This window comes from Ictalurus furcatus, chromosome 21 (assembly GCF_023375685.1).
Source record: "Ictalurus furcatus strain D&B chromosome 21, Billie_1.0, whole genome shotgun sequence".
Taxonomy (NCBI): Eukaryota; Metazoa; Chordata; class Actinopteri; order Siluriformes; family Ictaluridae; genus Ictalurus; species Ictalurus furcatus.
The window spans coordinates 2,854,015-2,871,019 of NC_071275.1; the positions used below are offsets into that span (position 1 = coordinate 2,854,015).

Below are 17,005 nucleotides of genomic sequence, written 5' to 3' on the forward strand. Positions count from 1 at the left end.
CTCTCTCCCTCTCTCTCTGTCTGTCCCTCTCTCTCTGTCTGTCCCTCTCTCTCTGTCTGTCCCTCTCTCTCTGTCTGTCCCTCTCTCTCTGTCTCTCTGTCCCTCTCTCTCTCTGTCTGTCCCTCTCTCTCTCTCTCTGTCTGTCCTTCTCTCTCTCTCTCTGTCTGTCCTTCTCTCTCTCTATCTGTCCCTCTCTCTCTCTCTCTGTCTGTCCTTCTCTCTCTCTATCTGTCCCTCTCTCTCTCTCTCTGTCTGTCCTTCTCTCTCTCTATCTGTCCTTCTCTCTCTCTGTCTGTCCTTCTCTCTCTCTCTGTCCTTCTCTCTCTCGCGCTCTCTCTCTCTCTCTCTGTCCTTCTCTCTCTGTCCCTCTCTCTCTCTCTCTGTCTGTCCCTCTCTCTCTGTCTGTCCCTCTCTCTCTGTCTGTCCCTCTCTCTCTGTCTGTCCCTCTCTCTCTGTCTGTCTCTCTCTGTCTGTCTCTCTGTCCCTCTCTCTCTCTCTCTCTGTCCTTCTCTCTCTCTCTCTCTCTGTCTGTCCTTCTCTCTCTCTGTCTGTCCTTCTCTCTCTCTGTCTGTCCTTCTCTCTCTCTCTGTCTGTCCTTCTCTCTCTCTCTGTCTGTCCTTCTCTCTCTCTCTCTGTCCTTCTCTCTCTCTCGCGCTCTCTCTCTCTCTCTGTCTGTCCTTCTCTCTCTCTCTCTCTCTCTCTCTGTCTGTCCTTCTCTCTGTCTGTCTCTCTCTCTCACTCACTCTCTGTCCTTCTCTCTCTCCCTATCTGTCCTTCTCTCTCTCTCTCTCTCTCTCTCTCTCTCTCTCTCTCTCTTTGTCTTTCTGTATGTTTGTGAACGGGTGATGGAAGAGGCGGTTGGAGTGTGTGCCAGCTCCTCAGTAGGTTTTCTGTATTCACCCTGTGAGGAACAATGGTGGCGATTCAGCGTTTCCTCCAGTCCGTAATAAATGCAGCAGACAGCGCAACTCATGAGGACACACTCAAAAATGTCTCCACTTAACCCCATGGTCCAAATCCAGGACACACCGAAGTTCATTGTGTTCTCAGCGAGTATGCATTCACTAGCCCAATCCCACAGCACGGCTGGCCGGAAACCTATACAGATAAAGTGATGTAGTATGGTGAGCTAGTTTTCCAGGTTAAGAATTCATCTGGTATATCGGTGTGTAAACTAGTAGAACACTACACGATTGATACCAACCTCTTTTGCTTTCATTTTATTTCAACAAATTGTGCATACAGCTCAGTATAGTCACGAATCTTTCGAACCCTGTAGAACTTTCTGCATTAACGTAATATAGCTACTTTTATATTGTTAAATGCAGTGGATTTAAAAAGTCTACATATCTCTTGTTAAAATGGCAGGTTTTTGTGATGTAAAAAAAAAAAAAAAATGAAGCCAAGATGGATCATGTCCAAGCCTTTTCTACCTTTTTATTGTGAAATTGCGCAATCCTTTTAAAGGGGAAAAAGTAGAAAACCTGGTCGTATAGGTGTGCACACCCCTAAGCTAATACTCGGTTGACGCACCTTTAGATTTTATCACGGCATTCGATCTTTTTGGGTCTTGACTTAGCAGAAATTTCCCATTTGTCTTTGCAAAAGCTTTCTGATTCTGTCAAATTGGCGGGGATCTCCTGTGCACAGCCCTCGTCATGTCACCCCACAGATTTTGGATCGGATTTGGGTATGGACTCTCGCAGCCCCAGAGCGTGATGCTACCGCCGCCATGTTTCACAATGGGAATGGTGTTGTTTTGGTGATGTTTTATTCTGTCTCTTGTATATAAGGCCAAAAAGTTCGGTCTCTTCACATCGTTCCACGTGGTTGGAAGTCTTGCCACCCTACCCCATAGCCCAGGCATATGTCGAATTCGGGAGATTGTTGTGAAATGTAGGGAACAACCAGCACTTGCCATGAATTGCTGCAATTCTTTTAATGTTGCTGTAGGCCTCCTGGCAGCCTGCCTGAACATTCTTCTCCTGATCTTCTCATCAGGTTTTAGAGGGGTGTCCTGTTCTGAGCCATGTCACTGTCATGCCATATTTTCTCCTCTTGTTGATTATTGTCTTTAGTGTTCCATGGTAATACAATGCCTTGGGAAAAAAATTTTGTAACCACCTCCCGATTGATATTTTTCAACAATGATATCCCGTGCCATGGGTCCCAACATGGTTTATCTTAATTTCGCCCCCCCAATCACAAAAACATGCCATTTTAAGACTTCTATATCCACTCTAACCGGCTTCTTTTGTGGGAAATGTTGCTGTGTGAGCGCTTATCAGAAGCAGTGTGTGAGTGATTTCAGGGTATGAAGTTTTCCCTTGCATGTTCCTCTCTTTCTGTTTAACTTCCTGTGTCTGAGGGGAAAGGTTAAGCAGAACTGACCTGCTTCCTGCTTAGTGCATCCTGGCATCAGGAGAAGGAGGGTCGGGGGTCATAATCAAAGTCACCCTCCTGATTAAATTCCGGAGGTGGTTGACAGAAACGTTCATTAATCATATAACATTTTCGACATCTTCCTGCCTTGGTTGCCACGTCACATGACGTAGTATTAACATCCTTATTCTTGCGAAGCTGTTCATTAAAACCAGCATTCTGATCAGAATGAGGTGTAGTGATGTCACGATCATGTTTGTGATTGGAAGTTAAAGGCTGAAGGTATTATAGCTTTGTTTTCTCATACTCCCAGCATTTCTTGCAATCTTGAGATATTAGTTGCAAAATTTCGAACAGCATTAGGCATTCGTATAGCTACCGTGCTGACCGCAGTGAACCACCTTCTGCAAAACCAGAATAACGAAAGGGGACGGAGATATCATTTACAACTGGGACTTCCTCGAATACCCCCGTGCAATGTCGGATCTATTTCGAAGGCTTGTGGTACTGCTATACGGTCCTTCTATTCCATGCTAGGTTTATCGCAGGATAAAAAGAGTTTCCGGAAACAAGCCATAACGGTTTTAAATGAAAGCCTATGGAGATGAAACGACTAAAAACGACATGTGGCTACACTCAGCTGCTCCCCTATGGCCTCCACACGCGCAAAACAAGCTTCACAGAAGACAGGAAATCTGTCAGCCAGCTGTTACTCTGATCCTGATTCTCAGGTGATTGTGTGCATTTCCTTTAGACCGACCCCTTGCAATACACAAACATCTACACATCTATAAAAAGCTTGCACCAAAATGTCTGTTCAGTGTTATAATAATGAATTTCGGGCAAGTGGGCTCTGCTCGTTTTTGAACAGACTTTCAGTTTTATCAAGTTTGATCAGTCAGTTGTGTCTGAGTCTCTGCTGGGAAACTCAAGATGGATATAAAAATTCAGTTCGGGGTCAAAAGTCCAATCGGTTTTAAAATGTTTGGGATATATTCCTGAAACGGGCCAGACGCTTCAATATGTGAATTCGTACCCCTGCGCTGTTTCTTTGGGGACCTCGGGTAGCAGATGGCACTATCTCGGCATCAGAGAATTTCCAGTTTTAAAGCAATTCGCTACCAAAAAAACATGCTCTTAATGAGCTCATGTGCAAATGGAACATCTGATAAGCCAGGAAGAGAAGGATCTCCAACCGGCAGAACGAGACGTGCAAAGGATCGAGTTGCATGTAAACACTGAGCAATGGGGGGGGTTAAACAGGGCTCCCTCGCTCTTTTCATAGGGCTTGATGATCTCATCCTGTCATGATCCGATTACAATAAATTCATGTTTTCCCTCGAAGAATGAACGGCCAACGCCTGGCTTTAATCTCTTTATTTCTCTCAGTCCCTCTTTCAGTCCCCTCCTTTAGTGTTCGCTCTCTTCGTGATTTGTATAAGAATGAGGGCCGAGTGGAAAATTGAGAGCCTTTTTCTGGAAATGGAGTTGAGCTCCGAGTCAGGCTCTGCTATCTTTGAGTCTCGACTATTCCCGAGGACCCAACCACCATCTGGTTTTTATCCTTTGCTAGCAAAGGTGCCTCCATGACGCTAGTACTAAACAATCGGGTATTTCTCACTGGCAGAGAGTTTTCACAAAGTGTTCCGGACTTTCAAATAAGCCAGATTGTTTAGTATGAGCTTTGACTCCATCAGCGCCTGTATGTCTGGATGCGAAGTCTAAACGTTGATGAGAATTAACACGATTTGATAAAACGGTGTAATGTGGAGAACACACATACACCCCTGGACAAGTTCCTACTCCCTGGCTTTGCCTTACAAAGCAAGCCGTGTGTGTATCTCTCTCTCTCGCTCTCTCGCTCTCTCTCTCTTTCGCTCGCTCTCTCTCTCTATATGTGGAGGAGAATGAAGCCATTATAGGCTGATACAAAGGCTTTGATCGCCGCCCATGACCCCGTCAGTTCGTTAAGCTGAACGCCTGCTGAGAAAGTGTGAGGCACGGTTACGATTGGACAAGTGCACAGTGTTCAAAAAATGCCCGCCTCGCCTACTTCCTGATTGGCTGAAAGACATAATTCACTCTTATTTGAATTGGAAATGTGCACGCTTTCCTAAATGGGTTGATTCAGTGGAGCAACGGTTTCATCTTTTGATTTCTTTGCAGACAGTACAATTATTGGAGAACACCCACCGAGTGTCAGAAAATAGCTACCCATACGCTGTGGTTATGTTAGTTGCTATGGTTACATCTCTAAAGGCATTCTCACTCTGTTCTTATTTCTCTTTATTCCCTTCACATTTCCATACACTGTATTTTATAAACCGTTCCTTCATGTGTGCATTCATTTCACTCATTTTTATTGTTCCTTGGCGTGTGACGTTAGTAGGAAAAGTGTAGAAATTGACTCGCCTTGAACTGTTTCTTGGGATGGTGACCAGGAGTTTCGATTTAGAGCCGATATTGAATGTAGTCACGTGTAGGGAAATAACGGCGCAAGACAACAAGGATCAGAAACGAGACGTTTTTGGGCCATGGTTTTTGCTCGGATGTTGACTTTCTTGCTGGTATTTTATTGGCAAGCCCAAATATCATGATGCATACTGTACATGTTGAAAATGCCATAGTGCCAAGTGCCATAAACATTTCTCTAACCACTTCAATAAAATTAGATGGTTACAGCAGATTTGTAATAAACTGCGATTACGATCGGGACTGCTCAGGCTGGAGGTCATATTGTGGCATCAAGGTCAGTTGGTCAAGTTGACATGACTTAAGCCTAGTAGTGGGTAGCTTGGGAGTTTTCCTAGTGTTTGAAGCCGGATTCACATGGTACGATTTTGGCCATCTGAGAGCAATTTTGAGAATCCTAAAAGATTCCTATAATCCTAGGCCAAAATCTGTAGTCTTTGATCGCCGATTTGACGCGTTCCCTGGCAGACGATTAATAGCCGTTGAAATACATTTTTTTCCTCTGATTAAATTCTGTCAGTGTCGGAAGATTTGATGCACGGTCCTGTAGTGCGGCTTCTCCTACTCGGTACGAGTCTTCTCACGTGAGTGTGTCTGTACGGTCCGACATTAACGACTACCGAGATCCTACAGTGTGACATGGCTTACAGCGGGGATCGTGTTCGTACAGTCTGACGAGCAACAGTCGCAAAGGACTATTAAAAATCGCAGTGTGCACCCGGCTTAATCCAGTCGGACGTGAATATCTCCTGTTTAAAATATTCCGAAATGGACAACGTTATGCGGTTAAAACTTTACAGTACGTACTGTATTAAAGGGTATTGTGCAGTTTAAAATATCAATCAAAGCACTTAATCTTTGACACATTACAAATCCACCCCCTTTTTCTGTTTCCTCGTAGATGTTCTGTGTTCTTCCTGCTTCGTTTTCTTAGTCAATTTTTTTCCCCCCACAATTTGTACACCTGACAATTCCCAACAGTCAGCTCTTCCCTAATCATGACGGCTACCAACCAGGCAGGGGGAAGACTAACATGCGTTTCCTCTTAGGGGGTGTTCGCACTGGAAGTTTAGTCCGAAACAGGCACCGCGGTTCCGAACCCTGTAGGAGGTGGTCGGAGTTCGGTTGCGCTGGAACTGTACCGCGATTCCTGTGAACGTGAACGTACTCGGGACCGCACTCGCTCAGGACGTAAGGTAACCCGCACATGCGTTTTAGCCGATGACGTCATCGTCAGTTTCCACAACACGCGTATTTTTATTAAAAAATAAATAAATAACTAAAAGAATTCCTTGCAATCAGCTGTCTCATCAAAAAACCGTGCACGAGCCGCAGAAAGCCGCTTTCTCTTGGACATCTGATAAACGATGCCATGCAGCTCACATAGACGAAAGTGTCGTTCACTTTGCTGCACGCAACAGCACCCAAATACAGTATTTTTTTTAAATCACCATTTTTTAAAAATGTTGAATGTTGTGTTCTCTATGCACGTCTGTGATGACGTAAGACGAACACAAATAGAAATAGAAAATAGGGTTCAATAGAAACACCGCAACACTGCGGGGGCGCCGGGAACGAACGCACTCGGATCCGGACCGCGGCAAACGTGGCCAGCGTGAAAACTTTGGAACTGCCGGTCATGCTGTGCCACAGGGTGGCGTAACACCTGGAGGACAGCACTGTCTGCCCTCATTGGCATAAATGAGCCGGTGGACTTTGATTGCCTAGTGTTGCTCTAATTTGACCGGAGAAAGACAGTATGCCATCCATCCTGATCTAGTCCATACCAGTAGGTTCTTAAATCATCACTGGCATGAGAACATAATTGGATGGTGTGGGAGATGGGAGTGCATTATTCCATCTTGTGGAGCAAAGTAGCTTTTGTGTATGGTGTTTTTTTTTTATTTTTATTTTTGGTTTCAAAGCAGTTCATAGTTCTAATCCGTTTCCTAATTCCCAGCCTGTATATTCCCTTGAAAAATGTTCAAGTCGTAAAGAGCATGTTATTACTGAAGGGCGACTTCGCTCATAAGCAACGGCTGGCAGACAAGTCAAAAGTGTGTGTGTGTGTGTGTGTGTGCGTGTGCGTGCTGAGTACAACTGGGAGAGCTCAAGAATGGGATCCTGTGGGACCCTACCAAAAAAAAGCTGCAGGAGCTGCAGTTTGTTTGTTTATTGTTTGTTTATTTTTGAAGTTCATGAAAATGCTATCGTAAATCAGTGTTTTGCAACCGAATTTGAATCGTGTTTTCAATTATGTGCGCACGCACACAGTAAATGCATTTGAAAATACCTGCTTGAATTAGCATTTGAGTTTGAGTGAGTAAAATCTGTAAGATGCTGCGGTAGGTTTCTTGTCTCTGATGGACCTAGACACTGAGGGCTTTGTAAATGAAGGTAGCCCAGTTGCGTATGATGGCATTTGTGGTGCGTGTTGGGTAATCTGTGTCTGGATGTAGGAGGGAAATATGCTATCAGGCGCCGTTGTTTAGAGTCGAGTCCTTCTGACTCATCAGATAACTGTAGCTTGAAAGGATGCAGAGTCAGCAAGTGTGTCCTGAGATTGCTTGTGGTAGAATGATGCCAGGTCCTGCAGACCACCACTGTTTTGTTTCTACAGCAACATCTGAAGAGTTTACAAGCTGAACTTTTTCAGGTGTTCTGGACTTAAAGGGTCACGAAACCTCACTCTTTCAGCTCAAGTCTACCTCTCAATGTTTTTGGAAAATGCAGCTTAAATGGGTGTGGATGGCTGTGCGAAGAAGGGAGTTGGAGTGGGTGTGGCAGGGAAAGGCAGTGGAGGAAGGGGGGGGGGGCCTTCAGAATACTCACAATAAAGATGGGTAGTGACACAAATTTTGCAGTGGCAGCAATATGCAGGGATCTGATGAGGCAGAGGATTTCTCTCCTCCTCCTCTGCTCCTCACCGTGGTTATTGACTTGGGTATCGAGTATCGTGTACTTTTGGTGGTATCGGTACCGACTACTGGATTTTTGGTATCGTGACATCCGTAGTGCAACACGAATGCCTCTCAGGAAATTAGAAGTAGTTTAGTGTTTCATGATGCTTTAAGACTTGAGAAAAACCTTTATCATTTTAAATTAATGTAACTTACTAATTGTGCTAATCTTGGGACTTCCCAGTGATTTAGCATGCTAGCAAGCTGGAAAAATCATGGTAACTGTTCTGGCCTTGTGACAAGTCCTTATACTGTCTCCTACTGATCCCCTCGTCCTCCATCAGCCAATAAGGGTTTGGTAAAACATTTGGAAAATGTGTTTCTTTAGACTGGTGTAGTATTTGAGTAGCAACATTCCTGTAGACGTGTGTGTACACAAGCCAGACTAACAAAACCTCTTTTTTTTTTTTTTTTTTTTTTGGGTCTTCAGTTCCAATGACTTCAGGACCATAACCGATCTCCTGCTTCATTTTGGACCCCCTTCTCCTGTGAAAATGGCCGACATTGCCGGGTTTGTCTCTGAAGAACCAGCGAAAGGCCCAGGAGAGCTGGATCCGTGTCTGCTGGAAATTGACAGGACGTATGAAATCGTCCCTGCTGTTATCTCCTCCACATGCTGCCTCTTTGGAATTATCTACTGCTTCTTTGGTAAGTTGAGATGGAAATCATTTTTAAGTCACTTTCACAGTTTTTGAAAGTGCTGTTGAAATCTGTTCAAGGTTCACCGTTAGAGGCGTCCTGATGATTGCTTATACAGTACATTCTGGATACTACCAACACTGTTTTATCTGGGACGAGGTTCTCTCGGTAGTCAGCGTTTTTAGACCGTATTTGGGCCGCACTCTTGAAAAAGCGACATAAGAGCAGCTATCTTCTAAAGTCCCTTATTTTAGGCAAACCTGCATTAAATTGCTTTCTTTGAGAAGGATATTTAGTCCGCTTTGACCACTAAGCTATCTTTTTAAATGGCTAATGTGAGAGAGATATATATATATATATATATATATATATATATATATATATATATATATATATATATATATAAGAAGAATTTAATCAGCTCATGTTATGCAAAAATATGTAGCTGGCTGGTTAGCATTAGTAACATAGCTTAAAACCACCTGTTATGAAAATGATTGCTACGCAGGCAGCTGTTTTCTGCCTTTCACATGGGCATAACTGTAACACGTAAAAACCGAAGAGCACGTTCAGTCCGTGTGTGTACGGAGGGCTGAAGGTACCGGTATGAAATAAATTATCCGAGTAGTTAGGGTTAGATGTGAATTCTTTTCTTTTGTGAATAATGAATAAAATTTTTAAATAAAGGAATAAATATCTTCCAACATTTTAATGATTTACTGTTTTTTTTTTTTTCATGCTGAGGCCTCAGTGTACGCCAGGGAATAATTCGGTCTGTCAACATGATCCGTCACAGCTAATGGAAAGGCCTAAAGCCATAGTATTACAGTATTATATCAGACTCTCTCACTTCCAATTTGCTTTGTTTACTCTCCCGCTTACTTATTCACTCTTGGTCCTGTGAATGGCTGCTGGCTTAAAATAGTTGGCCTTTTCGTGTGCCTAAAGTTGAGTTGTTGTATAAATAAATTTTTAATATTCAGATATCCAAATAAGTTCATATTCGGTGGATATTAGCTACCAGAAGAGGGAAAAGAAGGGAAAAGGGTCTTGACATAATGATTTTTCCATTGTGTTTGAATTTTCCTCATGTCGATGGAAGCACATGTGCAATGTAGTGAAATAATGAACTGAAAAATGAACACGCATCTTTTAATGAGTCAGTGCGTTTACATGGACAACAATAATCCGATATCAACCCGATTAAGACGATACTCTGATTAAGAAACTAGCATGTAACCAGCGATTATTGATGACCTTAATCTGATTAAAGTAACACTCGAAGTAAACACAGATGGAATTAAGACGTGTGGAGTATTCCTGTTTTAGTCACGTTATGGACGTGCGTTACAGACATGCACGCCCGCATGACCGTAAAAGCAGCACACTTGGAAGACTTAGGGTTAGGGTCACGCCATGTTAGGGTCGCTTTCTTTTATGTTTATCCATGTGGATTTAGGGCATAAGGTATACCCAAATAATACGGTACAATCATTCAATACTGAAATAATTAAATAAAAGATTTTACTTTATTCCATTTAATATTTATTTCTACTTTTAAAAAACGTACACATTTTAACTAATGCGCGTAATCCGTATAACTTTTCATATTGACATCTCTCAGCTGTGTGTGTGTGTGTGTGTGTGTGTGTGTGTGTGTGTGTGTGTGTGTGTGTGTGGGGCGCTTAGAGTTTTTGTGCTTTATGGGAACTAGTGCTGTTATTTCATAGCAGTCACTTTTGTTTGACCTCAACCACTCCCTTTCATTTCAGTTAAATGAATGTGGTGTTAAACTCTCATGCAACTGGGGAACGTCAAACCATGAACCATCAAACCAAAACTCAACTTTAGTTATTTTAAGTTGAGACTTGGAGATGTTATTTTACGGTTATGATGCAGTGCTTTTGTTCAGGTTTGCCTTTTCAGCCTTTGAGCTACACAGTTCTGCTGTAGCTTCAAGGAATAATCCATACTGTTATTAATATAACACTCGTGTTAATATACCAAACGTACAGAATACCCAGGAACCGGACTTGGCAATACAGCTAATGTAAATATAGCATACGGTGTAAAATGTGCTTGTATGACAACTAAGCCTAAACTATATTATTTCAGCCATTGATATTAAATCTCTCTTGCAGGTTACCGCTGCTTCAAAGCCATCATGTTCTTGTCGGGTTTGTTGTTTGGCTCGGTGATTATCTTCCTGCTGTGCTATAAGGAGCGAGTGTTAGACACACAACTGAGCATAGAGGCAAGCGCTGGAATAGGCCTGGGCATCGGGCTTCTGTGTGGCCTCGTCACTATGCTAGTGCGCAGCGTCGGCCTCTTTATGACGGGTATCCTGCTCGGCCTGCTCCTTGCCATCGGTGGCCTTTTGCTCGCACACCAGCTGTACACACCCAGCACCTTGTGGGTAAGCACACAATACACCTCCAGAAATATGCCAGCACACTCTATACACTATTTTCAACGAAGAACACACCTTTAAAGAGAATTTTTATCAGCCTGCACGCCAGCACTCTGTGGGAGTGGGCACGCTGTGCTTCCTGACTTGCGCTAAGGATCGATGATTTAGTTTCAAAATTCATGCCGAGCATCTAGCTAGCTATAGCCTGCTTTCTATTTTTTGCCCTATAAATGACACTCAATGCTACACACCCAGCACTTTGTGGGTATGCATACACAATATACTTCCTAAAATAGGCAGTCCCCTCTGAAAGTATTGGAACGGCAAGCTAATGCAGGTTTTTTCTTTTTCTTTCTCCTCTATACAGCCAGTAAATTCGGGTGTGAGATCACAAGATTAATTGATCAGAATTTCAGCTTTCATTTCCTGATATTTACATGCAGATGCGTTCAACAACTTTGAGCATGGTTCCTTGTTTGGCAGACCACCCTTCTTTTAATTTTTTTTGGCAAGCAAAAGTAATGGATCAGATAGTCTTAAAGCTAATTAGCGTAAATAACACTTAATATTTGGTTGCATATCCCTTGCGTGCAATAACTGCATCAAGCAGGTGACCCACTGACTTCACCACACTGTTGTGTTGGGTTTCTCCCTTCAGTCTCTTCAGGAGGTGAAATGCATGCTCAAGTGCGTTATGGTCTGGTGATTGACTTGGCCAGTCTAAAACCTTCCACTTGCTTCCCCTGATGAAGTCTTTTGTTGTGTTGGCAGTGTGTTTTTCTGTAAATTGGCAGACAGTGTTTCTCTAGACTTTTGAATTCATTCTGCTGCTACCATCATAAGTTACACCATCCATAAAATTTAGTGAGTCCGTTCCAGAAGCAGCTATGCAAGCCCAAGCCGTGACACTACCTCCATTGTGCTTGACTAATGAGCTTCTATGTTTTGGATCATGAGCAGATCCTTTCTTTCTCCACACTTTGGCCTTTCCATCTCTTTGGTAGAGGTTCATCTTGGTTCCAGGACTTTTATGGCTCATCATTGTATTTCTTTGTGAATTCCAATTGGGCTTCCAGATGCTTACTGCTGATGAGTGGTTTGCATCTTGTGGTATGGCTTCTATATTTGTGCACTTCAAGTCTTCTTCGGATCGTGATCCCTTCACCCCTGCCCCGTGAAGATTGTTTTCACTGACTGACTGTCTTTGTGTTTCTTTTCACAGCTCTCACGTTGTTTGTCATCAAATGCTGCTGTTTTTCTTGGCCGACCTGGTCACAGTCGCTTGGCCAACCGCACCAGTGGTTTCTTTCTTTTTCAGGGAATTCCAAATTGTTGTATTGGCTATGCCCAATGCTTGTGCAATGGCTGATAGATTTCCCCTCTTTTCTTAGCTTCAATATGGCATGATTTCTCCCATAGATACCAGCTCTCTGGTCTTTACGTTGGTTTATCCTTTTTAACAACAAATGCCTTTCACAGGTGAAACTGAAGGCTCAAACCAAGAGTAGCCGTTCAGAGCTATTCATTCTTTAAACGATTGTTTTAACAGGGCACACCTGGGCACACACTTATCAGTCACATGTTTCAATATTTTTGATCTTGAAAAAATGAGAGGGTTCAAACAAAAGGGTTAACACCTCTAGATGTACACATGAGGAAATGAAAGCTGAAATTATGATCCGTCATCTCAAACCCAGATGACATCAATGTATAGCAAAACAATAGAATTGGCCTTGCCGTTACAATACTTTCGAAGGGGACTGTATTAACATAAACTTTTTTTCGGTTTGTTTTCTTTATTAATTTGCTGCGTACACAGCTTTCAGTTGAAAGTGTAGATCATTTGCTTATTTACATAGAACTGAAAATTTTCATTCAGTTTATTGGACTGCATGCACCATTTCAGATATGTATTATCCTTAAGTAAAAATCAGCCGCTCTATACAACAAGCACTATGCACTCCCTGAAATATGTGACTGTTAATTTCAAGAAAAAGGTGTTACACGTGATTTTGAGCTAAACATAAAGGTGTACATATGTGTGTTAAGTATGCCAACATAATTTCTGTAGATACATTTAATATTGAACAGAATGAACTGCATGCACTCTTCAGTTATGAATCCACTTCAAATCAATCTCAGCAGCTCAACACACCCATCACCCTGTGGGAACAGACACAATACACCTCCTGAAATGGGAACATGCCCTGAATGTACTGCAGATCATGTTTTTAGCTAAAATTACACTCTGGACGGGATGCCAAACCATCACTGGGTGCGCACACGTTCATACGCTCAGTCACACTAACGGGCAATTTAGACGCCTACCAGCATGTTTTGGAAGGTGGGAGGGAACCTGCACGGACACGGGGATAACATGAAACTCCACGTAGACCGTGAACTGAGCTCAGGTTTGAACCAGAGACCCTAGAGCTGGTAACACTACCTTTCTGTAAGTGTATGTAGTTTACAGGAAATCCTTCAAGATTCAGTTTTAACTGTGTGTTCCTCTGGGACTGTTTCCATGTGGCTTAAAAAGCAGAGCTGCATATTAATGTAATTGCACTTTATTGGTGCTAACTAAAACCTAAGGTAGTGTTTTAGTTAGCGTCCTGCAAATGTCTTCCAGTATGGAAATATAAATTCCTGAAATATTCTGATGTCTCTGTTGTTTTCTATTTAAAGCAGCAAATGTGTATGGAGACAGTTGGCATATTCTGAGCAGCAGTTCAAAAGGATTTTGGGGATACACTTGACACATCTTGGAGGCATGCTTTATCCCTTATTTTCCTTCGTTATTAATTGCTCAATTGGTCTTGCATTGGGAAAATGGGTAAATATATACATCTGCTATACCCAGGTGATTGTGGACACCAAGCACATTACACAAGGAAACCACTGTTTGGGAAAAGCGGGAAGGCATGCGAGTGTCATAGGAAGCCTGATGACTGCACACTTGGGGCACATGGTATATGACTCGTTGTAGCTTGAGAAATACCAGATCGGTCAGTTCGTGCTGGCTCTAATAAAGTGTCCAAGTGTTGCACAGCATTAAAAGGAGATGCCATGGAAAATGGAACTGTCCAGCATTTCCTCTTCATTCAATGACTGGTCTTATTTGGCTTAATTTGTGGATGTATATTTTTCTTTTTTTCTTTTTTTTTTAAATGTCTTATATTCCTTCAGTTAATGCCTTCGATATTAAATGACGAGGATTCACAAAATGTGTGTAAATAAAATACACGAGTGTTTACATAAGTGCAGTAACTCGTCGCACTGTACATGATTTGAAGCTGATCAATCAAGGTTGACATTAGTCACCGTGTACATAAATGTATTTTATTTACACACGCACGAGCGTACGAGGGTACAAACGTTTTCCTGGATTTTTACATGAACGTGAAAGATCTCGTGTAAATGCTTGTACGAACAATTTATGAAGAAATCTGTTTGTTTACCAGCTTGATAAATGAGGCCCTTTGTCTCCAGACATGTATTCATGTCAATTAAATAATAAACATGTTTCTGTATGCATGCTCGGAAGGATTTGTTGACATTTTCTGGCACCGCACGTTTGTGTGTTTCCAACTCCATCCTATCCTACCCAGCCCTTCATGACAAATTTTAGCATTTTGGTTGGTTTAAATGTGAAACCAAATGGCAAATAAACCAAAAAGTGAAGTAATGGGTGAGAGGTTCCAATGCATCTTGGTTATATAGGTGAATATGATGTCTCTCACGTGATGTTTCTGTGTGTATTTAACATGGTGTGTGTGTGTGTGTGTGTGTGTGTGTGTGTGTGTGTGTGTGTGTATAAATGAATGACAGGTGCCCGTAGGTGTCCTCCTTGGCACTGGCATGCTGTGTGCCGTTTTAACGCTTCAGTGGCAGAGGTTTTTCACCATCATCTCCACAGCTGTGTTTGGCGCTGCCATCATGACAGTGTGTGCTGATTACTTTGTGGAATTGCTGATGCTGGTTACACACATTTATAACTGTCTGCGCCTTGTCCCTGCTCCCGCACCGCTCTGCTGGTACAGCTGGGTCATTCTGGGCATCTGGCCTATGCTCAGCATTATGGGAGGATTAGTGCAGTGGAAGCTCACCGCCGAAGGTTTTTCACACACTGAAGGTATTGTATGATGCCGCTGAATATAATAGTGTTCGATTATATTACTAAATAGAAATGACTATTATTGTACTCTTTACCCCTACAAATATCACAGATCTTTAAAAATATATATATTTTCAGCTCATTCTGTTACCTTATTGTTTTACTCTTCCTCTCTTTCTCAGTGATCATCAGTAGAAGGCAGAAGCGATTGCAGCTGATGAGAATAAGACAGAAAGATGTGAAAAAGCTGCAGCTGTCTGCAGGTCAGGAGGGGACGTATCGCCGTAAACCCACTCCTGTAAAACGCTACGCTGGAGATCTTCTAGCTCCAGTTAGTTTCAGTAGAACCAAACTGACTTGTTTGTTTATTCTCTTAAAAATGAGAATGTGTGGATAGTTTCAAGATGTTGGGCTGTAGATGGCCAAACTGGGTGTTCAGTCCTGTGGTTTCCTTTAATCACCATAGCAGTGTTCAGCACTGAAACATCGTCGTTCACGTTTGTTTGTCCAGTTACTACGGCTCCGATAACTTTAATTTCCATAAGTCACAAACCCTGCTAGAGGGCAACAAAAATGTTTTTGTTTTGGTAATGCAAAATCTCTTACCCAGACAACATGTCTTGGTATGTTAATCAGGGATTTGGTGGCAAGGGAAGAGATTTGTACACTGGCAATTATTCAGAGGCTCAGGAGGATCAGATCAGTAAAAGGCCCACAACTGGCCAATCAGGAGACTCGTACAGTTAAAGTGATGGCTCAACCAGAAAGGAAATGTAGAATCTAGCCCTTTAGCAGTAACGTGGGTGATCATCAAGTAGTTTATGGCTGAGGTTTACTTCTTTAGTTTTGCCTTGGAGCTACCAGGCTAATAAGTCATGTTTATAGCCTCCAGTTTGGCATAGTCCAAACTGGATGTTTTAAATCCTCTCTCACTCAGATATTGGTTGACTCATTAATAGCATTTGTACGTATTCACTCACTGAGCACTTTATAAGGAACGTTATTGGGATCATGCTTACTTATTCATGCAAATGTGATCAGTCATTTTGACAGTGGCGTTATTGTTGGTGCCAGATGGGCCGGTTTGAATATTTCTATAAGCATTGATCTCAAGGGATTTTCACGCTTAACAGTCTCTAGAATTATGCAGTAAAGAAAAAAACATCCAGTGAGCGGCAGCCCGGCATACAGAAACGCTTGTCGACGAGAGAGGCCACCAGAGAATTGCCATCCTGGTTCGAGCTGACAGAAAGGCTCCTGTAACCACTCTGTACAATTGTGTTGAGCAGAAAAGCATCTCAGAATGCACAACACGATAAACCTTGAGGCTGATGGGCTACAACGGCAGAAGACCATGCCAGGTTCTGCTTCTGTCAGCCAAAAATAGAAAGCTGAGGCTGCAGTGTGCACAGTTGAAGAGTGGAAAAACGTAGCCTGGTCTGATGAATCTCGATTTCTGCTGAGGCACACAGATGCTGGGGTCAGAATTTGGTGCCAACTGCATGAATCCATGGAACCAACCTGCCTTGTGTCAACAGTCCAGGCTGGTGGAGGTGGTGTAATGGTGTGGGGAATGTTTTCTTGGCACACTTTGTGCCTGTTAATATCAATCAGTCTTCACTTGAACGCCACAGCCTATTTGAGTATTGTTGCTGACCGTGTGCATCCCTTCATGGCCACAGTTTACCCATCTTCTAATGGATATTTCCAGCATGATAATGCACCATGTCGCAAAGCAAAAGTCATCTCAAACTGGTTTCATGAACATGACAACGAGTTCAGTGTTCTCCAGTGGCCTTCCCAGTCACCGCATCTGACTCCAATAGAACACCTTTGGGATGTGGTAGAACGGGAGATCCGCAGCATGAAAGTGCACCTGGAAAATCTGCAGGGATTGCGTGACGCGTTCATGTAAACATGGACCGGACTCTCAAAAAAAAAAAGTTTCCAATATCTTGTGGAATCCATGCCATGAAGAATTGAGGCTGTTCTGAGAGCAAAGGAAGGCCCTACCCAGCGTTAGCATAG

At 42.7% G+C, this 17,005-nt stretch overlaps 1 protein-coding gene across 2 annotated transcripts in view; it reads left to right on the forward strand.

Annotated features, from left to right (window-relative positions):
- Window positions 1–17,005, forward strand: part of LOC128624900 (transmembrane protein 198-like) — a 37,841-nt gene that overhangs the window by 15,265 nt on the left and 5,571 nt on the right. Inside the window, exons 2-5 of one of the 2 annotated variants that reach the window (XM_053652749.1) lie at window positions 8,245–8,462; window positions 10,595–10,869; window positions 14,692–14,995; window positions 15,160–15,240. In XM_053652749.1, the coding sequence (XP_053508724.1) occupies window positions 8,309–8,462; window positions 10,595–10,869; window positions 14,692–14,995; window positions 15,160–15,240 (814 nt within the window). In that variant the 5' untranslated portion in view covers window positions 8,245–8,308. Of the gene's footprint in view, window positions 1–8,244; window positions 8,463–10,594; window positions 10,870–14,691; window positions 14,996–15,159; window positions 15,309–17,005 lie in introns of both variants that reach the window. The other variant, XM_053652748.1, reaches the window with a different exon arrangement.